The sequence below is a fragment of the Monodon monoceros genome, unplaced genomic scaffold, assembly GCF_005190385.1.
Source record: "Monodon monoceros isolate NGI ecotype Baffin Bay Population unplaced genomic scaffold, NGI_Narwhal_1 Super_Scaffold_19, whole genome shotgun sequence".
Classification (NCBI taxonomy): Eukaryota; Metazoa; Chordata; class Mammalia; order Artiodactyla; family Monodontidae; genus Monodon; species Monodon monoceros.
In genome coordinates this window covers 13,603,497-13,629,565 of record NW_021703775.1, presented here as the reverse complement: position 1 = coordinate 13,629,565, position 26,069 = coordinate 13,603,497, and the positions used below count along the sequence as shown (strand labels likewise).

Here is a 26,069-nt window from a genome sequence, read left to right as displayed (position 1 = left end):
AGGAAGAGCTGATCAAGGCGTCCTTTGAACCCCACTGTATTCTTGGCACCATGAGAACTTTACCACACACATGCACTCCCGCTTTCTGAAGACAGGGATCAGACCTTAAGATCTTTGTGGAGAAACCTGGCGTCCATGACTCACTTGTCGAGAGGTCAACACACTAATAGGAGGGGATGGTGGGTGGCTGTGACTCGGCACAACATAGGGCTTATTCTAAGTCGGTGATTTTCAACCCTGCTCACGTTAGACTCATGCCCCAGGCTCATTAAATCAGAATCTCTGGGAAAGTGGTCCTGTAATCACAGGTTTTATAAGCTCTCCAGGCGTTTCCAATGCGCAGAGTCGAGGACCTCTGTTCTAAGTGGACTTTGGCAAAAGGGGGGCTTGACGGTGTAGAAATACTGAAATTTTAGACTGTAGCTATTTCGGCGCTTGTGACCGAACTAAGAGCCCTATGTAAGTGAGGCAGGAGAAAGAAAATCACACCAGGTTTGGCATACCTGCAGAGTCCAGCAAATCCATCACCTGAACTGCATGGCCCCAAACACGAGCGGCAACTGGTTCGCTCATGCTGCGGTCCAGTGCCACCCGCTCATGAGTGGGTGAAGTCACAGAGAAGTCGCTGATGGATGACTTGTCACCTAGCCAGCTTTTGAGGACCGGTCTTTCCTATTTCAAGAGCATTCTCTGGACTCCTACAGACCCCCTAAGGGCCCCAGCATTGGATTGGGTCCCGCAACCCAAATCAAATCCACGATGAAATGCCACCTCACACCCATCGGGATGGCATATATACGGTATTTCATCATGGATTTTATTATGTATATAAAACATATAAAACAAAACAGGAAATAAGTATTGGCAAGGGTGTGGAGGACCCTTGTGCACTGTTGGTAGGAATGTGAAACGGTTCAGTCACTGTGGAAAATAGTATGGCAGCTCTCAAAACATTAAAATAGAATTGCTGTGTGATTCAACAATTCTACTGCTGGGTCTAAACCCAAAATAACTGAAAGCAGGTACTTTAACAGATATTTGTACACCTATGTTCATAGCAGCATCATTCATAAGAGCCAAAAGGTGGAGGCAACCCCAAAGTCCACTGACAGGTAAATGGATAAACAAAATATGGTACATACATACAATGGAGTATTAGTCAGCCTTAAAAAGAGGGAAATTCTGATACATGCTACAACATAGATGAACATTGTGGCTGTTATGTTAAGTAAGCCAATCACAGAAGGACAAATACTCTTATCATGCCACCTATAGCAGGCAGTGGTCAAATTCAGAGACAGAAAGTAGGATGGCGGTTATCAAGGGCTGGTGGGAGGGAGGAATGGGGAGTTATCACTGAATGGGTACAGTTTTAGTTTTGCAATGAAGGTAACTGTGATGATTACGCAACAATGAAACTACTTAATGTCACTGCACTGCACACTTAAAAATGGTTAAGATGGTAAATTTTATGTTATTTTTACCAAAGTTAAAACACAAAAACAAAACCCCACAGCCTAGTTCTGGGGTGGGCACACATGAAGGAACCCACATTTTCACCAGAAGTGGTTTATCAGAGTAACGGCCTGTAACAGCCCTGAAAGGACCAGGGAGGCCCAGGGGAACCTACGTATATTGTGGCTCCTGTATTTTGGGGGAAGGGGACAGACTGGGAATGGGACAGGGGGCTTTATCCATTCCTTGGTTTTCTTCTCGATTCAGGTAGAAAATGTCTCAAAAGACTCACTGGGGTACCTGTGGGAATGCTGGTAGTGTTTTTGATGAGAACCTAGAGAGGGGAGATTTTTTAAAAATTTAAGTGTTGTTAGAAGCAAGCAAGTAGGTAGGAATTGATACGCGAAGGGACAGGGTGGTGGGAGTGTACATCCAGGAGCAGTGTCTGGTCCAGCACCTTGGGGTTCTGCGAGAACTCGTAGCTTCTGTGAAGTTTGGGAACCCCACCAATCACAATCCATTCCACTTTGATTAAAAAAAAAAAAAAAGATCATTCAGGGGAATTCCTTGGCAGGCCAGTGGTTAGGACTCTGTGCTTTCACTGCTGAAGGTGTGGGTGCAATCCCTGGGTGTGAAACTAAGATCCCATAAGACGTGTGGCACAGTCAAAATAATAAAAAAATTTAAAAAAATAATAAAGAAATGAAGTTGGTAAATATTAAAAAAAAAAAAATCATGCAGCTTGACCTATTCTCTTCATCAGGTTTGACTTGGACCTACTTGTGGCTCTCTCCAAAAATCAACTTTGCCCTCAGAGAGGAGCCTTTACAATACTGAGAATATTCCAAAGGACATGCCATCTTAAATGGCAAAGGAGGCCACCCCCCCCACCCCCCCAGAGGCTGCTGAACAAAGAGTGGCACTGAAGTGAGCGTGTAAATCCTATAGGGGAGAAAGGGAGTCCTGGTCTGCCAAGATGTGCAAGCCTGGAACGTCTGCTTACAAACCAGGAGTAGGTCTCCAGGAGAGAAACACGCATAGAATGGAGCTGCCCAGGACACGCATGGATGGTCGGGCAGGAAGGGCAGGGGGCCATCACCCCACTCCCAACGCAGGTCAGGGGTCTGATTTCAGCAAGCATGTCGGCCCTGCCCACGTCTGGGGCTCGCTTCTTCACCTCCGCACCCTCAGTTCCCAGGTGGGGCTGAGCCATGACACTCAAGTGCTTACGCCGAGCCCTAGGGCCAGGTAACCACATGCTTATTTGTCCAACGGGCACCTTGTGACCTCCTCTGAAGACCCTCTCCCACAGTCCAGTAGGAGTGGAAATTATCAGGTTATAAATTGGTCCTTTAACACCCAGAGAGCACATCTTCACCTGTGGTGTGGATTCCATCCTGACCCTTCTTCCTGCGCCCCTCAGAAGCTGTCCATAATCCTCTGTACGCAAGCCCTGGTTGAACCCTATTTCTTCTTTTTGTTTTTTGGCTGCGCTGTGCAGCACGCGGGATCTTAGTTCCCCAACCAGGGAGCGAACCTGCGCCCCCTGCAGTGGAAGAGCGGAGTCCTAACCACTGGACCACCAGGGAAGTCCCAGGTGAACCCTGTTTCTGCCAGGTTTTCTCTAGTGTGGGCACAGGACACACAGGCTGGGTTCTGTCATCACGTACCTTGGAGGGAGCAGCATGGTGACTCTCCCCAGGCGAGGCCTCCCTTCCCAGCCCAGACACACATAGCTACCTCCTTCCCACTGGCTTCTGCTCTCCTGGCCTCAGGGCCAGAAGCTGGCTGTGGAAGGGGGACACCACAGGGCCAGGCTGGGGTCAGAGTGGGAGGCTGCCAGGGCTGAGCTCTCCCTCCACGTCCTCTGCCAAAAAAACAGGAAGAGGAATCCGAGATGTGACTGCGCTGAGTAATTCCAGTCCCAGGCTCTCAAGTCACAGATGTAGAAACCACAAACCAAAGAGCAAAGAACAAAACCAAAAAGCCCGCAGTCTTTTAGACTTTTCTCCTCCCAACAGCTAGTTCCAGTGATGTTTATTACTCAGCCTGAGTTGGAATAACATTAGACAAAAATAGAAACAGCGTCTGGTTTTACAAAGCCTCGGCACAAGTCCTCTGATTTTTCTGTCCATGCCAAGGCCGCTTGCTGCTGGTACCAGAGGTCAAGGGAGCCCGGATGACCCCGGATGGAGCAGAGCCTGCACAGGGACGCAGGTCTCAGTGCTGGCTTGAGAGCAGAGCCAGGGAAAGACAGCCGGGCAACTTGCTCAAGCGGTACAGCCCGGCTGGGGATCCAGGGTTTTATGTCTGGGGGTGAGCCGCTGGGGCCCCGAAGAGACCAGCCCTGGACTCAGGGCTGATCTGGTTCAGAAGGACACGTAGCCACATGCCAACAGGGCCAGGGCTCTGCCCCAGGCACGGAAGCTGGGTGGGTAGAGGTCTCCACCAACCTGTGCTTGTTCCAGAGAAAGAGCCTTAGCAGGGGCCTCTCTGGGAACTCTGTCCCCAGGGGCTGGTGCGGCCAGAAGGGGCAGGCCACGCAGCAGCAGGGCCCCCGCTCGTCGTGAGCCTGCAGGAAGCCTGCCTGCAGTCACTGGCTGCTCACAGCACTGAGACCTCGCGCCCCTACCCTGGGGGCGGCCAGGGGTTCCACCTCCAAGGCCTCCTGCAGCACAGGGGGAGGTCCGGCCGCCTCGGAGGGGCTCGGGGGACTTGGTGGACCTCGTGCGCATCGTGAGATGGGGAGGGGCAGGGATGAGCAATGTAGCCACTTTCCAGGTGAAGCCAGTCCAGCCCAGAGGCCGGCTGCCTTTTGGACCCCCCCCGAAGTCACTGCCGGGCTCTGCACCGTCACCATGAACTGCCCGGGACTCCGGTCTCCCGGTCCTCTCCTGTGACGGGCAGGCCAGGTGGCCAGTGCGCAGGGGCTGCTATCTCAGGGGCTGCTTGAGCTCGAAGAGGCCTGTCCCGCCCTTGACGACCTTCCCAACCACGAGGCAGGCTGACGGCGACCTCAGCTCATCGTGGGATCCTGGGAGAGACACAAGAGTGCTCGTTAGTTGGCTGAGGGAGAAGTCGGGGGTGGTGGAAGGCGATGGGGGGCGGCACTCAACACTGAGGCTGGGCGGGTGGGGCACCTCCGAGGCCACGAGGGATGGTGCTGAGGCTCAGGGTCTGATGGGAACGAGGCCGCGCTGCTCCTGCGTTTCAAGGAGAGGAAGACCCTCTCCCTCTTCTCCAAAAGGCAGAGGCAGCTCTCCCATCTGCTGCCCGCCCCTGCCAGCTGCTTCCCGCAGTGAGATGCCAAGATCTCCCCTGCATGCGCGGCGTGTGGAGAGGTGCCTGAGGGACGAGCCCATCTGCCCAGAGCAGACTCAGGAGAGGGGAGGCCAAGGGCACCTGCCCACGACTGACCCATCATGGTGGCCTGCTTCAGAAACTGGAAGCTGGTCTCAAACGTCATCTGCTGCAGTGGGGAGGAGTTCGACCGGATCCCAAAGCGGTTCAGTGGCTTGTAAACACCCTCGAAGCACATGTAGTCAGCGACCAGGGAGAGATGGCGGGGGTCAACGGCGATGCCTGTCACACGGGCGGCAACCGAAGGGAGGGTTAAGCAGTGATGAGGGGACGATGGCAGCCGCATCACCTGACACAAGGGCGCCCCCCTCCAGCTCCGTCACCTACTCACTCAGCTCCCTAACCCCCGACCTCGGCGGGCAGCCCTCCCTCCCCGGTCACCATTACTACATCTCTCTCCACTTCCATCCAGCAGCACGGGAAGCAGCCTTGCAGGACACAAGACCCTAAATCACTGTTTGCACTTGGGAACTGAAACCCTGAAGGCAGGATGAGGAAGCAGACTCTCCCTCAGAGGCCAGCAGACGAGAAACAGGCTAGGAGGCCTTGGGGACGGGACTGACAAGACTGACCCACAAGGGACTCCCTCTCCACGGTGGTTCTGAGGATCCCCTACGGGCTCCATGCTCACCGTGCCCCTATTTCAGTTTCCTGCGGAGCTGGATTGACACCCCGGGACCTCCCGAGCGCCACCCGCAGCCCCTCTTACCGTACACGGCGAACACATCCTTGATCTCCTTCTCGATCACCCGCAGCGCGGCCTCGATGCCGTACGTGCTGGCCATGGCGTGGATGTCATTGGAATAGAGGCGACGCAAATCCAGGACCTGGGGGAGGAGGGGGGGGGTTGGTTTGGAGGGCCTGGCCTTCTGCGCCTTCCTGCGGACACACCCCGCCCAGGCCGACCCCCCCGCTTGGCTGGCACTCAAGCACAGCTGATGACGAAGTGGTTGCGAGGTGGCCCAGGACTAGCGAAAGGAAACAGTGTAGGCAGAGCTGCCAACAGCACGCTGGCTGGGCCCCAAGGTCTGTCTCATCATCACCAGGGCTAGAGGATGACTTGGTACCTGCTTTACAGTCAATAGGAAGAAAGGTGTTTGTCTATTTAATGGAGAGACCTGTTTCCTAGGATAGAGGCTTCCCCTGGTAGGCGAGGCAAGTTCCTCAGCAGAGACCCAAACGCCTCCCCCAGGCATGGGGAGCAGGGCTGGGCCTGCTGCATGGGGGTCAGCCGGGCCCTATCAGGGGCCTGGGGCTCCAGGTCGGCTGCCCCGGGGGGCCCACGGTGGCTCTGCACTGTGGCAGGTCACCCCCAGAGGCAACAGCAGAGACCCTGGTGGCCTGCCTGGCCTCGTCTGGACAAATCCCACGAGCACGACGCGGAGCTTGGCCTGTCAGTGGCTGGCTCTCGGGAGGCATGAGCCCTGCCTGCTGCGTCCTCCGGGAAAGCAGCCTGTGAGAGGCTCTGGGGCAGAAGGGGCCTTAGTGGGGCAGTGCTGTGTGGGGTGGGGGGTGCGTGTGAGGCCGGAGAGCCTCGCCAGCTTGGTGCGCGCGGACTAGGGAAGAGTGAACTGGTCCCGGCAACTCAGAATTCTGTGGGGAAAACTCGCGCCCACGGGTCGAGAGCACCTCGGAAGGTTCTGGGAGGCTCAGTGAAGCTGGGGGGAAGCAGGAGAGAGCCCAGAGGAAAGGGTGGGGGAGCAGGCGGAACAGGGCGCACAGGCCTCTGCCAGGCGTGGGGGTGGGGCGGGGCCCCTCTGCACCCAGGGCCTCCTTCACCCGGTAAAGTGAGCAGCCCCCAGGCCAGCGACTCAGAAAACTACTTCTTACGAGTCTACTTCGGGAAGGTTTTAATTTCAAGGAGAAGAAACTGTACTCAAAGTGATTTGGGAAACTCTGGGTTCCGTAAAGTTAAGCCGGTTCCGTACTGCAAGCCTTACCAGGCTCACGTGCATTGGGGACCCCCGGGAGGTGTGCCGGGAGGCGCAGACTCGGTTCGGGGACCCTGGGCTGGGACTGCGAACAGCCCAGGAGGGAGTGGGGCCACGCACCTCGGCGTACTTGAACAGCTCCGGGAGGTTGATGCCTTCTGTGTTTAAGACGAGCTCCTTCTCGTTCTTACTGTTGGTGGTTTCGTTCAGGAGGCACCTCGTGATGCCCTTGGTCGCGTAGACGACGGCACCTTGGGCCAGGGACACTACCAGGGAGCTCATGTCAAAGTTGACCTTGATGAGAGGGAGTTTCACCATCACCTGCAAGAGGAGGGAGAGCTGGGGCTGGGGAGAGGGCCGCCCCAGACCCACCGCCCGGGTTCCCCGGGAGACGCCTCCGGAGCCCCACTAGGGAACACCGGGGCCCTGCTGGGGCGAGCGGGTGGCAGGCCGGGCCTGTGAATGCTGGGTGCCTTCGCGGCCACACGGCAGTCACCTCCAGTCTGCTGAGGAGAAAACAGCAGAGCAACGTTTTCACAGATGTCGGTGAGAACGGTGAAAATCACATCCACTCACACCACCCTTGATATCCTTTCAATCACCACAAAGCACAACACGTGTCCTTTCACGGGTGCAATCCCGGTCAAGGCTCCGTACCCACACTACCACTTAGGAACCAATGAATCGGACCGAAGGAAAGGACTAAAACGCCAGTCTGCGTGTAGAGACGTCCAGGCATCCAAGCCACCGAGTCTCTCAGGCAACACTGCAGTGCTGAAGCTGGGGGCCAGGAACAAAGGCGGTGTGAGGAGTGAAGTGTCTCTGCCGGTCTCTATGACAACCGATACACATCAACACACGTGTTGTGCCGAGACCTGAAGTACAACGTGAAAGCACCCGTAGGGTCTGGTGACTCAGATCCCCGCGCAGAGAGAGGACTGGCCCACGAGGGTGTGAAAGTCGAACGTGCGAGGCCATGACCGGGGGTAGCAGGTGCACAGCTGTCACCAGCCTCTTTAAGGGACCCAGGGTGGAGACGAGAGCAGCCGGTGGCCGCCCCGGCACTGACCTGGCACCACAGGCCGCCCTGGGTGTCGTACTGGTAGTCCTCGATGAACGGGTGGCACTCGCGCACGGCCCGCACCCGGCGTTCCACCGCCTCGGCGTCCTGGGGCTCCCGGCTGCGGGTGGGCTTCCACGGCTGTGCCAGTGGGGCGGCGGGGAGCGAGTCCTCCTCGGGGCCTGAGCCCCCCTCCTCCTCCTGCGCCTGGGCCCGGGGAGTGCCTTCCCCGAGGACAGTCCCTTCCTCCTGCAGGTCCTCGCTGTCCTCGCCGTCTTCACCGTCCTCACTCTCGTAGTCGACCTGGCGGGGGGTGGAGCGCAGGCCGCGTCACTCGGGCTCCACCAGCCGTTTGGACTTGGCCTGCCCAACAGGCGCCCCTGCAGCGGCCTCAGCTGCTGGCTGACCCCGGCCTCGCCTGCTCCGTCAGCCCGGCCGCCGTCCTCCTCGCTTCCCCCGAGGATGCCAGCCCCTCAGCCCCTAGGCCCCCTCCTCTGAGCTGAGCCCCGCCCCGTGCCTCTAGCTCTGGCACCCGTGGAGCCGCTCAGCCCTGCCACACCGCCCTCTGTCCTGGCAGCAACCATGGCAGTGGAGGACCAGTAACGGGCAGGAGGAGGTATTTTCATGGCAAAGACAGGAGGCGGCCCGACTTCCTCCCCCTGCCAAAGGCCTCTGGGTCCTCGAATCTGATTCAGACGCAGGGACGGCCAGCCCGTGCCCATCCGCCACCCCGTGAGCACCGCCTTCTCAGCCCACTGGTGCGCTGGGCAGCCCGCCTTGCTTCAAGGCTCCTGATGGTTCCAGCATGACGCACAGGCACGGCCTCATGCACCAGGGGGCAAGCCCTCATCTGTGACAAAGGGGTCCCCTCACCTCCTCCTCTTGTTTCTCCTTGCGTTTGGCGTCTGAGGCATCAGCATCTCCCTCCTCAGCTTCGGCATCCACGATGTGCCCCTCCTCTTCCTCGTCGCCTTCCTGCTCTCCCTGGGGTGTGGGGACAAGAGAAAGATGAGCTCTAATACCCTGGTGAATCCATCTCTCCACCCACCACACTCACCCAGCCACCCACCTGCCCACCCACTCATCCGCTCATCATCGTTCAGCCACCTATCACCTTGCCAACTATCCATCTACCTACCTCCCACCCCACTACCCACCCCTGGATTCCACGCTTCCTTCTCTGCACCCTACATCTTTACACGTACCACTCGCAAAATCTTGCATTTAAAAAAAAGAAACAAAAGAAAGGAAGTGCCAAGGCTTTTCAAGTCATGAAAAGAAGGTGTTATTCCAAGTAATTTTGTTATGGGTGGAGATGAAGAGAAAGAGTTGTCTTGGTATTTTAAAAGCCAAATATTTATACCTTTCTCCTGGCCTTGGTTCCTAGTTCCCTGTAGTCTCCTTCTGGGTGATCTGAGAATTAAGACTGGGCAGCCTTTCAAAGACATCCCGTGCCCATCTGTGCTTGAGTTAGCCAACTAGTAGACCCCGGGACAGGAGACCTGGCACTCTCTCTCTCTAGGTAGGCCAGGCCCTCATTTTAGGGATGAGGAGACAGGCCCAGTGAGAGGAGATGACATAGCTGAGGTCACCGAGCCGGGAAGGGACAGGACCAGTCTTCGTTGTGGCCCTGTCCAAGCACAGCACAGCCCTACCAACTGCCGGCTCAGATGACACCCAGGGACCTGCCCCACACCGCTCCTGGGCCTCTTGGCAGATGAGGTGCCATCATTCCTGGACTGTTTTGCCTCCACTGGTTTTTCCCTGGCTCTATCCTTTTTCGTCACTGTAGCCCAACTTCCCGGCTTCAAAATGCCTCTCTGGTCCTTGCCTAGTACTCCGTGGGCCTCAATTCATCTGGCCTAGGTAAGTCAAAGGCAGAGTGAACGAAACCAGAAAAAGAACTTCCAAGACCTCAGTGGGTACCATTACTTTGAGACTAACCTCAGGAGAAAAAAAACCACCAACAGAGGGGTCCCTGAGAGCAGAGAGATGCATGACCTGGGGCCCTCACCCAGGGCCAGGCAGACCATGCTGCCCGACGTGGCCCGCCACACTCAAGAAGGAAGTGTTGCTTTCCGGCTCTCTCAGAACAGTGGATAAACGCTAAGGTAAGTGGAGAGATGGGCCAACAGCAGGAAGGGGCTCAAGGGGCACCGAGGATGGTCACAGAGCCGTCCTAGGAGAACTGACTCAGTGAGCCGCCATCCGATGTGCTTCCCAGCCCTGGACCCTCCCAAGGGGCCCTCAGGGGACTCGCTCACCCGACTCCTCTCCGACTCGCCTTCGTCGTCTAGATCCCGCTGGGTAGCTCTCCGCGTGTTCACGCTTCTGAAAGCTGATGCTTTACTATTCTTCTTTCTGATGGATTCCATCAGAATTTTAAAGAATCTGAAACGAGAAGAAAGCCACGCAGCCCCGTTCAGTACCAGCACCTCCATTCTCCCCTCACTGTGGGGACAGGATGCTCTAAGGATCTCACACCCGCCTAAGGTGATGTTGGGGACTTCTACAGGAGACGGAGACCCTGCCTCTCCCTTCAGCTCACTTTTCCCCCTCCTGCTGTTTCTGGGTGGTATATGGCGCATCGGAAGGAACACTGCTCCACACCCAATAGGCCTGGACTGAATACGTGCCTTGCCATTCCCAGGGTGCATGGCCTCGATCGCCACAGATGCTCTCCTGAGCTTTACCTCTCTCGTCCGGAAAACGCGGATATTAATAGATACCATGCAGTCTTGCTTTAGGGATTAGAAACAACCCCACATCCGATACCTGTCATGGGGCCTGGCAGGCTGGCTGCCCAGCAAGTGACAGTTCTTGGTGCTGTGTGGTGGCCGTCTAACTAGGGTGGCAGGGCCTGCAGCGGGAGAGGGGAGTCCAGGCCGGCCGGGACGAAGACCGCCCCCAGCCCGCCGCCTACCGCATCTCCAGGAAGTGGCACTGCTCGGGGCTGGCAACTCCTGTCTCCTTGGTGTGGGACCCCCGACAATTTGATGAGAGAACTAAGATGTGGAAGAGCTTATCGGGATCTCCAAGGCGGCGATAACTTACTTTGTGGCAGTAAATCATGTCGACAGGTTAGAACGAAACCAATTTAAAAGGACCAACTTGAGGCAGAGCCCAGAGGACCTTTCCTGGCCCCTGGGTCCTTCCCTCCTGAGTTATCTATTTCTTGCTTCCTCTGGGCCTCACCCTGTCTCCCGCCCCCTGCTCCTTTCTTCATATAACCTCTTGCCCGTCTTCTGCATCAGGCCATAGCAGCACATCAAACAGCCTTCTTTTAATTATATAAAGTATCAGCTCCCCATCTGCCCAGCCAGCCTTCCTGTGTTCTCCGAGCGCCTATGATGGGCCCACCATGTACCAGCCCTGAGGGCAAAGCAAGGATGAAAAGACAGGCACTTAGAGCTTTAACTGGAGAAGCAGGCAGGTCAGATGTTTACTATTTTGTTCATTAAAAACAAAAGACTGCTACTCTCCCTCCCCACTATTTTTTTTTTCCCCCAACGTTTTAAAGTTGTACAGGGTTTTGGCTGAGCTTCTACCCTTGGCAGAAAAAAGCCTCCTCACCACCGATCCAAGGAAGAGCCTGGTCACCAGGTGCTGTGGACAGAGACCAGAGGGCCAGACAGGGGAGAAGCCCGGCTTGACTTTAGAAAGATACGGTCCACCCGGGAGGAGTGGGGGGAAGAGATGTTTCCGAAAGGACAGGCTCTGGTTCAAGCCTCTGTTCTGCCAGAGTCTGGAGACAGAGACAGACGAGGGCCTTGACCCCGCCTGTAAGTGCTGGGACCGCCCCTGCCCCACGCCTGAGCCTGCAGTGCAGACTGCAAGGCGCGAAATGACACGGACGGGCTGTGAAGCTGGGCTGCCTCCGCACACAGAAGCTGCTTGTCGCCTCCCTCTGCTGTGGGGCTGCCGCCCTGGCCTGTCCCTTCAGGTGACATCACCCCTCTGAGGCTCCCTTGCCAGCACTTCAATTCCCGCAACTGGCCTCAACCCCAATCCCCCACCTGCTCCCACCCCCTGCACGTGCATCGTTGGGCTTCTGTTCGGGCCATGTGCGCCGCCATCAATTTCTCCAGCCTCCCATCGACCTGCTGGAGCCGCGCCCAGGCCCACAGTGGGGTCTAAACACAGATGGAACCCCCCAAGAGACCTTCCCTAACCACCCCCGGTGCAAATCCTTTCTACCCTGCCTGCCTCTTCTGGTGAACAGGACCAGTGCAGAACGTGACAGAAGGTGAGAAAGGAGAATAACCCCCTGAACGGTAAGTGGCCGGCATGTCACCTGTGTGCCAGAAGTTCTCCCGGGGGTACAAAGAGTCTGTCCTTCTGTGATTTTGCCCAGAGCCAGGAAACCGGAGGCCCACAGTGACTGTTCTGTGAAGGTGGTGCTGTTTGTCGGAATGTGGCAACTGAGGGGGAACCGGAGGGGGGCAGCTGCACAGAAACCTCCGTCCCACATAAATAATTACCGAGGGAACACGACCCTCGGCTGTTTCCGAAAGTGCCTGCCAACAGCTCCACCACCTGCTGTTTGCAGAGTCAGACTCACAGAAGCTCTCGCCGCAGACTGCTGGCTTGGTGTTACACGGCTGGGGACCGGAGGCCGTGGAACTCACACACCCCTGCCACCTAGCTCGGTACTCCTGCCACCTCACCACCCCGGCCCACCTTCCAGACCATTTCCACACACACCCAAAGGGGTGGGCGCCAGGACAGATGTTGAGCGGAGCTTCACGGCTTATACGCCTCCATCTAGGGAAGCGCCTCTGTGTCTCTATTTTTTTTTTCTCCAATCTGTGTCAAAAGAGTCTCAAGATCCCGCAGCTGGGACAGAAGCAGGGAAGAAAGGGAGGGAAAAGGGTGGGGAAGAGAGAGAAAAGGAAGGGAGAAAGGAAAAAGAAAATGCTCCCGGCGGAGGGGGGGGGCCCTTTTCTGAAGGCACACCCCCATCCCCGTGTGGTCTCCAGGGGGCCTGCGTGAGGCTGCTTCGCTGCCCAGGCCTGGCAAAGGTAGCCCAACCACAGCCCCTTCCACGTGCTGCTCCCTCTGGCCCCCCTGCCCAAGTCACAGGGCAGCTCCACCAGGCGCGACTGCACATGGCTTTGTTCATCACAGCCTTTCAAGTGCACGAGCCAAATACAAAGAAGGAGCTGACCAAGTCTGTCACCACTGGGAAGAAGCTGGGGCTCTTCCTTACCAAGAAGAACTTTTAAAAAAGTGATGAATTTTCAATTCCCCAAGGCAACGTAAAGAGAAAGAACTCTGAGCACAGCCTGGGGCACGCCTCATGTGACCTACCTGCTTGGCAGGCCCACACCTGAGATGCAGACAAATGGGGCAGAGCGCAGACTCCGCCTGCTCCTGGTAATTCTCAGGAGGCCACGTGACCCGAATTCCGATTTCTCAGGGAAGGGCCGCCTGGCCGGCACAGACAGCGGCACGCCTGGGAGTGGTGTTCCTCCCGGTTAATTAATGAGCTGGCAGCTGGGGCACAGACAGGTCTCCTGCGCCGTGACCCAGCACCCCGAGAGCACTGGGCCTGCCTGATAAGACGAGCCTCCTCCACCCAGGCGAAGAGCGACATAGGTGCTTCCGAGGCCCAGCAAGCTCCCCCGTCCAAAGGGCTGAGCTCACATCCAAGCTCATCTACCACAACACCCGCCATCCTACATGCCACCTGCTTCGGGGGCCAGGCTGCAGCCAGTCCACATCTTCAGGTGAGGGCAGAACAGGGCCCATGGCAGGACAGTCACTCCCTCCCAGCCACAACTGCCCTGGGGCCTAGCCTGTGAGTGGGCATCACTCAGTAAATATTTGTGGGATGACTGAGTGCACGGACATCCTGCCTCGACTCTGCCTTCAGTTCTCTACTTCCAAGCAGCTCCGGAAAACCTGAGGGCTGTTCTAGACTCAAGACAGTGGTTAGTGGTTAGTGGTCCGTGGCCAAATCCTGCTGACATATGGGATCTATTTCAGCCTTACCAGCCTTTTTTTTTTTTTAATTAATTAATTTAGTTAGTTAGTTAGTTTTTTGGCTGTGCTGCGTGGCATGTGGGATCTTAGTTCCCTGACCAGGGATCGAACCTGTTCCCCCTGCATTGGAAGCGCAGAGTCTTAACCACTGGACCACCAGGAAGTCCCCTCACCAGGCTTTTAAAAAGATATTAATTAGTTGCCAATGCTTACAAATTAGAGAAGATTTATCTATAAAAAGTAAAAGCAAGCCAACAGCCAAAGAAAGAAAAAGGAGAGGCGGTTTTCTTCTTATTTTTCTGCATCAGAAGGTCTGGCCACCCTGGCCCACATCCCTGCCCGCTTGAGGCCGGTGACGCGCTCTCCAGCCGGACGGGGACCCCCAACCTGCCTCACCGGCCTTCTCACCTGCCGGCCCCGCAGCCATCTGAGTCTGCGCACCGCGATCCAGGGTCAGGTGGCCAGCCAGAAGTGCTTCGCTGGCTCTTCCTGGCTCCCCCAGCCCCAATACGACCACCATCCTACTCCTGCTCACTCAGCACTGTGGCCCGTGCTTTCCAATGGCCAACAGTGACTTGAACTGGAGAGAAAATGGATGTTCCTTCTCCCCACCAGAAGGGAACCAGAATTTCTCTACGAAGCTGAAGGTAACCCCAGTTATAGACCTGTGTTCAAGAGCAGCATGCCGTCAGCACACTGCTCCTTCTTAGCAGAATATAAATGTATCAGAAACCGCATCATGACAGAAATTAACACCACGTGCTGGTCTGGCATCACAGCAGCACCACTGCGACGGGGCTCTGCTCTCTTTACGGTACATGAACTCCTCCATCTTAAAGCCTACAAAACCTGAGTACACGAGACTCAGGGGCCAGAGAGAAAAACAGGGGGCAGAGACGGGAATGCGGTTAATGCAGTCATACCCACAAGCCACATGAGGCTGCAGGACCTGTTCCTTTTCTAAACACCTCCTTTGAAGGAATCATTTGCGCAAAAGCACCCGGTCTCTGGGAGTCCTGTGGCCAGAAGCCCTCAAGGTCCATGACAAAGTCAAGCAATAAGCACGGCCTGAGTCCTGACCTTGTTTCCATGAAATGCAGGATGTCCCCGGGTCTCAGGCACTTTTCCTGCTGGTAGTACGCGTGTGGCAGGAACTGAAACCGCAGCTCGTACACCCGGAACTTGTTCTGTTTCTCCCCCATAGAGAAGGACTCCTGGACATCAATTTTCTCCAACACCTAGAACCAGATTGACAGACAGAAACCAATTTGCCCAAAGCCTGGGACTGAGCATTACAAGTGGGTTATGGGAAAACTGAGAGTTTGCAGGGAGGGGGACTGGGACCACAGGCCAAAATCCCAAAGAAACTCCAACAAGCTCTGCTGGTGTAGATCCCTCGGGGGGTGGGGAGAGAGACCCCCCCCAACCCTGTAGGCACACCTCCAGAGAACGGCCTGAGGCTGGAGGGGGCAGGCTCCAGCGGGGCTGGTAAGCTGACCCAGAAAGTGTCCCGATTCTTAAGGCACGAAGAATGCTGCAGACCAGTGATTACCTTTAAGGCTTCCTGATCCATCCCTGCTTAGCACCTGGCAGAGAAAGCCTCCCTCTCACTGGGTGGAGTCTGAGCCAGGGTCTGAACAGCTGGCAAAGGCTGTTCTGCCCGGATGGGAGAAGAGTTGGGAGGACGGATGGGAGGATGCAGGAAAACGCCTGCAGCCCTGGGTCCCAGGGAGACAATTACCTCCCCGAGGCACACCCTGGTGAGCTGCTTCTTCAGGCTTTTCACTTTCTTCAGCGCTTTCTTGGTGTTGAACACGGGCACGCTCATCGTGGGCGTCTTGATGTTGGCGCTGGCCACCATGAGAATCTCCCTCAACCTGTCACAGAACAAGGGCACATCTGACCGTAAGAGGTACCCGGATTCTTTACTTTTGCGAGGCCTTTCTCATAAAGATGTCACAGTTCTTTGAGGATCTGCGAGACCACAGGATCTCGTGGGGGAGATATGCTGATCAGGGAGTCCCAGCTCTGGCCCTGCGTGTGACAGCAAGGGACTCTTCTGTCAGCTTTCTCCACTGGAGCACGAGCTCCTCAAGGACAGGGCTGTGTCTTCTTCCTGTTTCCTATCACCTGTGTCTCGCATTACAGTGTGGGTGCTTACCGAACGAATAAGAGATGCAGGGAAGGGAAGCAGCGTCTGCAGCGCTCTCACTGGGCACAGGGACCATGGCTAGACCTCGGCCATGGCTCAGTCAGCCTGCACAGCCCGGCTGCACGGTGCACCCTGCCCTCCTCCCTCCCACAGGAAGCTGGGGAGCCTGAGTCACTCTGCTAAAAAGTAGCCGGGCCAGGCAGGCGAGCCTGATCTCTTTTCTTTCCTCTCACCCAGCGGCCACCATCCTGCAAGGTGCGTACTTTTACCTGAAGGGCCAGGGCCCCTTTGGGTCATGTTCTAGGTGAGTGGTGCCCCCGAAGTTGGGCAACCAGACGGCCTGACCCCGGGAGTATGTAGTTTCACAAGCATCTCAGGTAACTTGGATACAGGAGTTGGTGGAGAGATAAATGGAGATGCTAAGACGCCTGGGCATGGATCCAACCACAGAAGCCCATTGGGCTCTGGAAATTCCAACCCTGATCCCTGCTTTGATGACACACTCTCTCTCTCTCTCTCTCTCTCTAATGAAATGACTTCCTCCCCAGGAGTGGGCTAGGGCAGACCCAGCCCCTGCACCCTCGCAGTCCCCCACCTGGGAATGCCCAGGGTGACATTCATCTCGCCTCTGCCGGCAAAGTGGAAGGTGTTCAGGGTCATCTGTGTGGAGGGCTCCCCGATGCTCTGTGCGGCCAACAGGCCCACGGCCTCTCCCGGGTCACACAGCGAGCGCTGCCACTTCAGCTGCAGAAGAGTCCTCAACCTGGAGATGGGGCAGGGGACAGCAGGAGTCAGGGGCGCAGACACTACCTGCCTGTCAGGAGCTGTCAATGCCACCCGCAAGCAGGGTACATGGACCTGTTACCTCTCCCTCTTTCTGGGCTTGTTTCTTCCTAAACAAATGGTCCTTCTAAGCCTTAAATTCCGGCCAGTGACCCTGAAATGTCCTAAATGACACAGCACAGAGCCCAGCTGGGTAGCTGAAGCTCTAGATGTCCATGCTCGGACTGTTCACGTTCACCCTGAGAATGTCACGGAACTAGTGAGCTCACTATTCACGTTTCCCTTTGTTAATTCTTTTTTTGCCCAGTAGTTGTGACGGCTTGGAGAGGGCTTAAACCTCCCTCTGTACAAAGTAGGAAGAGGTTCACTGAGCAATTATGGGGATATGGGGGGGGGAGGCGGGAAGGGGGTGCTTACTTTCTTAATTAGTGCAAATGGCTACAGGCTACATCGGAAATGTGCACACTCCACAATTTTGTAATTCACTAACCCTTCTTCCTACGAATGTCGGCCCTTTTAGAACAGCCAAGGAACACTGTATTACCCCGGAACATAGGACAAGGAAGCGGCTCAACAAACAGCGACTAAACGGGACATTACGTTTGAACACAGAGGAAGGTAATAGAACTACGTTTCTATGCAAGTTCTTTTCAAAAGTCAGACTTTCTGCTGACCTGATGTGTCTTCTCTCCCTACTACTTCAAACCAGTGAAGGGTTGGCAGCTTCTGACCAGCTTCACAGGGTTGGCAGCTGCTGACCAGATTCCCTGATTCTCACATAACCGTGCCCACCACACCACACTCAAGAGAGGGGCCACCTGTGCAGGGCTCTGTCCCCAAAGAGCGCTCTTCTCCGTCGTGGCCCAGATGGGGGGCGCACTCCTGCCTACCTGCTCTCATCCGTCCCACAGGCCTCAGGGCCTGCAAGGCGCCCTCTGTTTCACTTCCCTCCTTCTTGCTGGGGTCTTGAACCCAGGAGGCTGCCAGAGTGGGCGGGGAAGGGCCTGAGGAGCAGATTCTCCCTCTGTGTGTGCTGTGCAATAAATCAGTGTCATTACCGGTCCAGAGAGAGCTCCGATTTCTCGTAACTCCTCTCTGCTTGAGCTGCCCACTCGCGACTGTAGTCATCCACCTTCTTTTCAAATGTTTCTGACACTGATGCAAAGTAGATGTCTGGGCGCCAGACAGACAGACTGGGGTCAGGACAAGGAGACGCCTTCTTCTGGTATTTCCTCCGGCTCTGCTCATCTAACTCAGCCCACATCCTCAACATCTGAAACGAAGGACGGGCCTCAGCTATGCTGGAGGACACCAGGAATAGGCTTCTCTTCCTGGGATGCCCCGTAAGATAAGGCATATCAGAGGCACTGGCTTCAAATGAGAAAAGGGGAAAGAGACAGAAACCTGACGGCAACGAGAAGGCCATCTTGACATCTGAAACACGGAGAAACCGAATCCATCCCAGGGCGCACTGCTTTACCATGACTCTACAAGCGATTCGTCCTGGCCCTTCAAGCACAGGCAGGGTGACCACGTTAAGTTACTGTCCAAACTGAGTGTCTTGTAGTGTAAAATGGGGCACTATTAATAATACTACTGGGATGAGAGGCAAAGCCAGGGCTGTCTCAGGTCAACAAGGACACAGTCACCACAAGCCAGGTGACTGTGCTGGATCCCTGTTTGTCTCCCACCCAGGCTTTCACACGCTCGATGCCCCAAAGCTGTCCCACAGCAACTGCTTCAAAGCGCTCCCCTGCCTCCTGGCTCCCAGCTGTGCTTGGCTGATGGGAGGTCCCAGAAGCAGAAGGGGATGTGGGAGGAGAGTGAGGCTGGGCATTCATCCCCCGCCCTCTCTAATGGATCTCGGAGCCCAGAACTCTTTACTGAGGGCTCCTGTCAGGTGGCCTCTGCCCACGGCCACCCTCTCCACTCCTGGTGACTGTTCATGCCTGTGGGGGGCAGGTGGGAACCCAACTTACCAGCCCTAGTTAGTTTCCTGGAACCCTGTCCACACCTCTGTAAAGATTCCCTTCCTTAAATCCCTATTTGAGTGCCATGTTTCCTGACCAGCACTGAATGAAGCCAGATTTCATGACTGTACCTTCCACCGGGAAAACAACTCCTTCCTCATCCCCTCAACCCCTGACTGATCGCCCACTCCCGCCCCCCACCGAACCCCAGCATTACCTGGTGAGTCTCAGGGCTGCGGCCGTTCTGGTTTGCGCCCTCGAGGTTCAAGGCTTTCACAGCTGCTTGAATTTTCTGGGAATAATTCAAGAAGGCGCCTTTTCTCAGCAGGGTGTTGGAATGCTTGCTTTGCCATTTTTTGATGGCTTTGAAGTGGCGGAGAGCTTTCTGGGGATCTGCTCTGGATAAAACTTCATGGAGGTGCTTCGATTTCATTATCACCTAAACAAACAGACCACACAGACAAAACCAAAGAGATGAGGGCGTAACGCAAGGGCCACGTCACACAACTTCACAGGATGGAGGTGGCCCGTGTGGAGCCCTCACGATGCCCCTGGGGGGTCTGAGCGCCCACTGCTAACCAGGGCCCTCACCCTGTGCCAATCAGACTTGGGAGCTGGCAGTCTCAGGAGCTGAGGTCACGGGGGAGAGACCGTGACACTCAGAGTCCCTCCAGAACACGGCGCCAGCATGGAAAGGAGCCAACCCCGGAGTACAACCTTCAATTCGACCACCTGCTTCATGACCTTGGACAGGCCATCTCAGTTTCAGTTTCCCAATCTGTAAAACAGGGTGACTGCTGAGCTAACGGTGACGATCGCTCTTGGGGCAGTAAGGTGTGGCATGAAAACCGCGGGCTTGTGTGTCAGAGGGCCTGGGTGCAGACACAAGCCCTACCACTCACCAGCTCGTCACTGAAACCCTGACACTCAGCTACCTTGGCTGTAAAATGGGCAGAGGGCCACCTGCGTCCCCAGGCTGCAGGGAGGAGGAAAGGAGACAGCAGCCATGGTGCGCTCTAGTTTAGGGCCCGGCACAAGGCAAATGCCCCACATGGTGCAGTTTTTCTAGATGTATGCGTGCCTCTCTGCCATCTCACGGGATGAAGCACACAGAGGGAGGGGCTCTGACAAGGTCAGGCGTTCCAAGGCATCGCCTGGTGCTTTTGAACTCTTCCCACTCTAGTTTTCAGCGGCCACTCTGAGTGGCAAGGCTCAGGGCGGAAGGCCCACCACACGGCCCCCGCCCCACGACCCACAGGCGCGGGGGACCGGCACACTACCTCACAGTTGCTGGCGAGGAAGGGGAACTGCTTGGGCTGCAGGAACTGTGTCTTGGGGATGTCCAGGCCGTCCTCCCCATACAGGAACTGCACCACGCTGCCGTCGCTGTCGCGGACTGTCAGGTCGTACTGGACGACCAGCCCCTCCAGGTGCTTGATGATGCACCTGTACAGGGACCACTGGCTCAGCGCCCACCAGGCTCGCCACCTCCCAGGGCAGCCTCTGATGGAGCGGATGGAAGGCAGAAAAGGGGACTGCTGTCCTGCAGCCAGGCAAGCCCCCAGGACAGGCTGGCTCCCGTGCCCCAGGCTCTGAGCTACAGCACCTCGCGGCCAGGGGCTGCAGCCACGTGTCCTGAGGAGGTTGGCTGCCCCGCTCGACCCCGACTCCCAGCTCCAGCCCCAGCTGCTGGGACCACTGCCTGCTCCGTCGCTCCCTGGCATGGCAGGGCTCCCCAGGGACCAGTGTCCTTAGACCCAGGAGGCAGGCAAAGCAGCGGGGCTGTCTCCCCATCCAATGCTTCTCTCACGCCATTAGTCCAGAGACTGTCAGGGACAAAGGGGACCTTAGGAACTAAATGCTGACGTGACAGCCCTAACCCGGTGCCTTTTTTCCTCAGTGCTCCCAGCGGTCAGCTGCCGCCCTCAAGCTGCCCGCCTCTGTTGCCCTGGTGCTGGCCTTAGCTTACTTCTCTGGCCACCCTGCCTTGGTTTCTCCTCCTGCCACCTTCAGAGGGGGTCTCCTAGGAGCCACTGGTCCCCCGAGCTCCAAGGACAGAGCTCGGCACTATCTTCTCGGCACCCAGCCCAGGGCCTGGCAAGGCTGGAGCTGAGCATCCAGGTCCCCTTTGCCGAAGATGCTGAGGTACCAGGCACCTCACAGGGCTGCAGCTCTCAGCACCAGCCATGGCCCCGGAGGATGCATCTCCAGGCCTCTCCCGAGCTTCAGGCCCCCTCCCTGGAACGTGTCCCCTTGCTTATCCTGCCGCTGCCCCCTCACGCCAGCCACAACTTTCTCTCTCCCCTCTGCAGCGTCTTGCTTTCTGTCCACCGTGCCACTGTGTTGCCACTCAGGCCTGACGCCTCCTGCCTCTTGTTCATTTCAGCCGGTTGCCCCACGTCTTCACCGCGTCGGATTCTCCCTTTCCACCGCCACCCACAAGAGGCAGCCTTCCAACCTACGGCCCCTCCTGTCTGAAGGAAGGCACTCGCCCTTTCTGCCGTGACCCTCCACCGGCAGAGGGGTCCTGCGGACAGCTGTGCCCTTTGCCCCAGTGGCTACTGCTCTTCATGCCAGCCCGGATCCCCAACACCCTCCTCTTCCCTGCCCTGCATTCAGATGGCCCCCGACACAGATCCCCCACCCCCAGACTCACGTGATCACTCGATTCCTAGCTTTTTCTACACTCTACAGGTATCCTTGAATGATTTAAGAGGATGGAGGTGGGGCGTAACCCCTGCTCACAGGTGGATCTGGCCCTGTAATCCACGCCGGATGCAGGAACTCAGGGCGCACCAGTCCAGACCTGCTTGTTTAACCTCCTCTCTGGGAGGAAAGGGAACACGTAGCTCCTCTGACTGGCCTGTTCGGGCAGGTGGGAGGTTGAAGCTTAAAACTGAGACCGGCCTGGCTCCGAGTGCCGGACCCAAGGGGCCTGGAATCCTCTCTGGCCCAACCACAGAGCCCTCCTGGGGCGGGGGGGGGGGACCAGATCATCACCACCCAGGACCTTTCCCCCAGGGAAAGGCACACACGCTGACTCACGGGCCCTTCCTATAAACCTCTGAGCTCACACTTTACCGATCCTCTAGGAGGGGAAGGATATCGGCTATTTTCTGTCTTGGGCCACCCATGGACATTTTTTTCTAGAAGTTTTTTCATCCAAAGGGATCTTAAGTGAATTGTCAATGAAAATGTGAAAAAAATGACAGAGGTGAATGGACCTGCGACGCTGATGCCACCTAAAGGTGGCAGAGCAGGTGCTCTTTACCTTTGGAGGTAGCCGGAGCGGCTGGTCTTCACAGCCGTGTCCACCAGACCCTCTCGCCCGGCCATGCAGTGGAAGAAGAACTCCTGTGGGAGAAGCGGGGACCCAGGTCCCAGGGGTGGCAGTGAGGACGGTGTGCTTCCTAAAGGGTGGCTCAAGCCAGTGCCCCTGGCAGCTCTGACGTCTCCCACGGCCCCAGGGACTCCTGCCCTCCCCTGGGGTTGCCTCTGTCTTATTCTGCCCGAGCGCAGAGAGACAAATGGAACAGAAGTGCCAGCTCCCATGCCCAGGAGTCCGTCCTCAGTGCCATGTCCCACACCCCACATGCACCCCATCTTCCACACAGAAATGGCACTGCCGCCTCATCATGCAGTGTTTTCCAAAATTCCACGAGAAATGGGTTTATAACAGTAAGCAGCAAACACGCACCTACACACACACACACACGAGCCGATAAAAGATAACACGACTCGAGCTAAAACTCTATGAAACGACCCCATCCCTCACTCTGATGCTTTACCACCCGACTCTGTTTCATTCCATGAAGTCAATCATTTCACGATGCACTAAGGGGTCGCAACCAGAGTTCAGAACTCTCTGGTCTACGACAGCTCTCCACCACCCTTCGCCAGGGGCCACGGATGACCACTGGAGAGTCCGTGTGGGACTGAGGGAGGAGCCCTGGGAGCAGCTGGTGGCCCTGACACAAAGGGTTGGTCCCGTTCACAACCTGGACTTAGCTGTCTGACCACAAGAGGCGTCCTTGCAGAGACGCACTAGACCAGGGAACAGAAGGTACTAACAGTCGAAAAGCCATTTCTGCCAAGTGTGAGGAGAAAACCTTTCTCTTAAGGGAGAGTTTTGTTGCTGACTGAGGAAAAACTAGACATTTGCTACCGCTGGTCAATTTTCCCAAGGTCAAGGAGGAGCCAGGGGAGGTTCTCTTAGGGAAGCTTTGTGAAATAAGTCTCTGTGATGCTCCTTTTGGCCACAGAGAGCACCCTGGTGAGGGGCCTCGCCGTCCCCAGCTGCCCTCAGATGCAGGGAAGAACCGGTGGAGAAAGGGCGCAGAGCAGGAAGAGGCAGAGCTGGGATTGGTCTTATTCATCTTCCCATCCACCAGCAATCCCTCCCGAGCACCCACGATGCGCTAGGCACCGTGCTGGCTCTGGCATTATGATGGTAAACACGACATGGCTGCGTCCTCTTGGTCCTTGCAGGCCCCAGGGTCTAGTGGGTAAGCAGGGATAGCATGGCACTTATTACTTGGCTGTCTTTGCTTAAAGCTGCTGGTGAAGGTCACAGGCCTCTTACTGTTGAGCTTAAGAGATGAGGAGGACGGCCCAAAGGAAAAACCAAACTACATACAGGAGGCTTGATGCCGGTGAGGAATCTGCCAGTGACGAAGCCGCCAGCCCTGGGGGTGAACTCATACGGCTCGAAGCAGGGCAGTGACTTGCCAGATGCCATCAGCGGGGGTCTCCGGCCTTCCAGTTCGATCTGGCCCAGCAGGCACGAGATCTGGGAGAAAGGAAACCCAAAGGCAACTGAAGACCCACATGCTCGTTAAATGATGCTCTGTCCCAGCAGGGGATGGGGGGGCCTGCTCTTCCAGAAAAACTGCATGGGATCCAAGTTCCTGAAGGCCAACCTAGATTGCTAAACGAGCCCAGAAAGCTGACCTTTCAGGAAGATAACTATGTCTTCCTTTCCATGACGGCAATTTTCGCATTTGGACTCAGTTGAAATGGACGGTGTTTGTAAAAGCAGCCATGTTTCAGAAGCATCACGTGTTATACTTGGACAGGACCCTCAGGTCCTCACAGGGAAACTGAGACTATAGCAGAAAAAATAGTTTACTGTGATCTTTAACAGCCTCAGGTCAAAAGAGAATAAAACTGCCTATTAATGTTCTTGGGGGGAGAAGAGCAGCAGGTCTGGATTTTATTTAGTCGAAAGGGCTTCCCGATGGCCTCCAGCCTTTTAAGCCCATTCCTATTGCTCTCTACTCACCAGATAATGAGATGGTCCTTGAGACCCTCTCAAGGTCATCAAGATATTTTTTAAAAGTTGCTAAAATTTGTGAAAATGCTGTGATAGCACTGCAGTAATTGGTCCTCCATAATGAGCCAAAAATTAAAGGTTAAGAAACCTCTAGGACAATGCCTATAATGTAACACTAAATGAAAAAAGCAGACCGTGCAACATTTCAGGATCTCAGCTAAGATTATAAATACACACACACCGTGTTTATATATAATGTGACTATGTATAATCATACAGTATGTAAGTTTACAACAGGTATCTGTTTGGTACACATCAGTATCTGGATACTTGTGTCAGTATCTGTCTACAACACTTAACAGTGGTTAGCACCTGCACTGATTTCCACATACTTTTGTATTTTTCAGTACTTGCCCCATTTTGTACGGAACGTGGATCCTTTTAAAAATAGAAACAAATCTGAAAAGTGCCTCCTGCAACTACCCCACCCTTCTGCAAACCAGCCAGCACCCGCCGTGGCTCATACCTGCATGGTATTCACAGTTGAACCTTTGGCTCCAGACTGCACCATCATATGCAAATTGTTCTCTGGGAACGGTCTGTGCAGGCCGAAAGGCATGCATGCCTGCAGATGGAACACACGCGCTGGTCATGACTCACCCTCTTGGGAATCCCAGGTTCAGAAGGTAAATCCAGGATGCAGGAGCCAACACAGACTATTTATCTAGAGAGAGGCGCCAGAGCTCACGCGAGGTAAGAAGTCTCATCCCGCAGCAACCCTTTGGCTAGAAGCCCTAGAGAGAAGTCTAAAGGATGGCCCAGTACAGCAGAAACTTACACAACATTTTAAATCAACTATACTCCAATAACAACTAAAAAAAAGAAAAAAAAAAAAAAAAGAGGATGGCCCAGGGTGCTGCGTTCTCTTGACACCTCTGCCAAGAAGCCGGAAAGGAGATGCAGAGGGGCCAGCATCTCCAGTTCATGATTCTGAAAAGCAGCTGGTAAAAAATAAAACCTAAGGTGGTGCCCTTGGGAACCTGTCCAGCAGAGCATGGCCTGGCCCTGGACAGTACCAATGATGACCAATGTCTGTGTCACATTCACGTTTCCCAACATGCTGCCCAAGTACCAAGCAGGAGGCTCACCTTGGCTCCTGGGCCAGCGGAAGCTGGCGAAGCCCCCAGGGGGACCAGGGAGATGCTGAGGTGGGGGGAGCTCTGAGTCTATCTAAGCTTCTGCCTAGGGTTGCAGAGATCCAGCCCCACACAGGAGAGGCAGAGTGGACGGGAAGAGATGGAGGAGCAAGAAATAATCCCAAGATGCTTCTGAGACAACGCCCCACCTGCAGCATCCCTAGTCAGCCCTAGAAGCTGAGCCTGGTTTTCACACGGTACTGGAGGGCTCCTCTGAACCACGCCTCTCAAGGACGGAACTGTACCAACAAGGTCTGCATTCTTGGCAGCTGAGGGGATGCTGACAGCCAGTCAGAGGACTCTGCGAGCAAACACTGACTTCTGTTGGGCACTGGCCACGCCTCCCTCCCTCCTCCTCAGGTGGGGCCTCAAGGCCCAGGAGGTAGGGTGAGGGCCAGGTCGGCTCCTTCAAGCCGCAGGATTGGGAGCCCCAGCTCTGGGCTGAGAAGGTGAGAGAACGGGGTCTGCCATCCTGGCTTGTGCGGGGACATCCCTCTCCTTTCTCAGCTGCGCAGGAAGGGGCTCTGGAGGACTGGCAGGGCGCTCACCTAACCCAGGGCACTGTGCAGATTAGCTCCTGAATCCTCCCTGCAAGCCCACGAGGCAGGTGCTCTTCCCATCCCCATCCCCCTGGGGGAGGACACCTGGCTCAGACCGCTCACATCACACAAGGCCCGAGATCTCACAGCAAGTCTGCGGCAGAGCCAGGATTCGAACCCAGGCCTTCACCCCTGGGTCCCCCATACAAGCAGCACTGGTGGTTTTGATCCTTCATTCTGCCCCTCCACCTTGCAGTGGCCCCTGGGAAAGATATCCTTCCATCCCCTTTAATGCAGTTACCCCAAAATACAAACATTTAAAATGAAAAATAGTGGGGAATTCCCTGGTGGTCCAGTAGTTAGGAC

At 55.9% G+C, this 26,069-nt stretch overlaps 1 protein-coding gene across 1 annotated transcript in view; it reads right to left on the bottom strand.

Annotated features, from left to right (window-relative positions):
• Positions 1–3,449: 3,449 nt before the first annotated feature.
• The window catches only part of POLR1A (RNA polymerase I subunit A), a 75,712-nt gene continuing 53,092 nt past the window's right edge, over positions 3,450–26,069 (bottom strand). Inside the window, exons 19-34 of the mRNA XM_029232224.1 lie at positions 24,495–24,593; positions 23,333–23,485; positions 21,968–22,050; positions 19,977–20,142; positions 18,914–19,135; positions 17,785–17,999; positions 16,539–16,706; positions 15,533–15,668; positions 14,872–15,029; positions 10,071–10,197; positions 8,680–8,790; positions 7,816–8,109; positions 6,867–7,067; positions 5,525–5,642; positions 4,873–5,037; positions 3,450–4,489 (exon numbers count right to left, since the gene is read on the bottom strand). Of these exons, the coding sequence (XP_029088057.1) occupies positions 4,389–4,489; positions 4,873–5,037; positions 5,525–5,642; positions 6,867–7,067; positions 7,816–8,109; positions 8,680–8,790; positions 10,071–10,197; positions 14,872–15,029; positions 15,533–15,668; positions 16,539–16,706; positions 17,785–17,999; positions 18,914–19,135; positions 19,977–20,142; positions 21,968–22,050; positions 23,333–23,485; positions 24,495–24,593 (2,517 nt within the window). The 3' untranslated portion in view covers positions 3,450–4,388. The remainder of the gene's footprint in view (positions 4,490–4,872; positions 5,038–5,524; positions 5,643–6,866; positions 7,068–7,815; positions 8,110–8,679; positions 8,791–10,070; positions 10,198–14,871; positions 15,030–15,532; positions 15,669–16,538; positions 16,707–17,784; positions 18,000–18,913; positions 19,136–19,976; positions 20,143–21,967; positions 22,051–23,332; positions 23,486–24,494; positions 24,594–26,069) is intronic.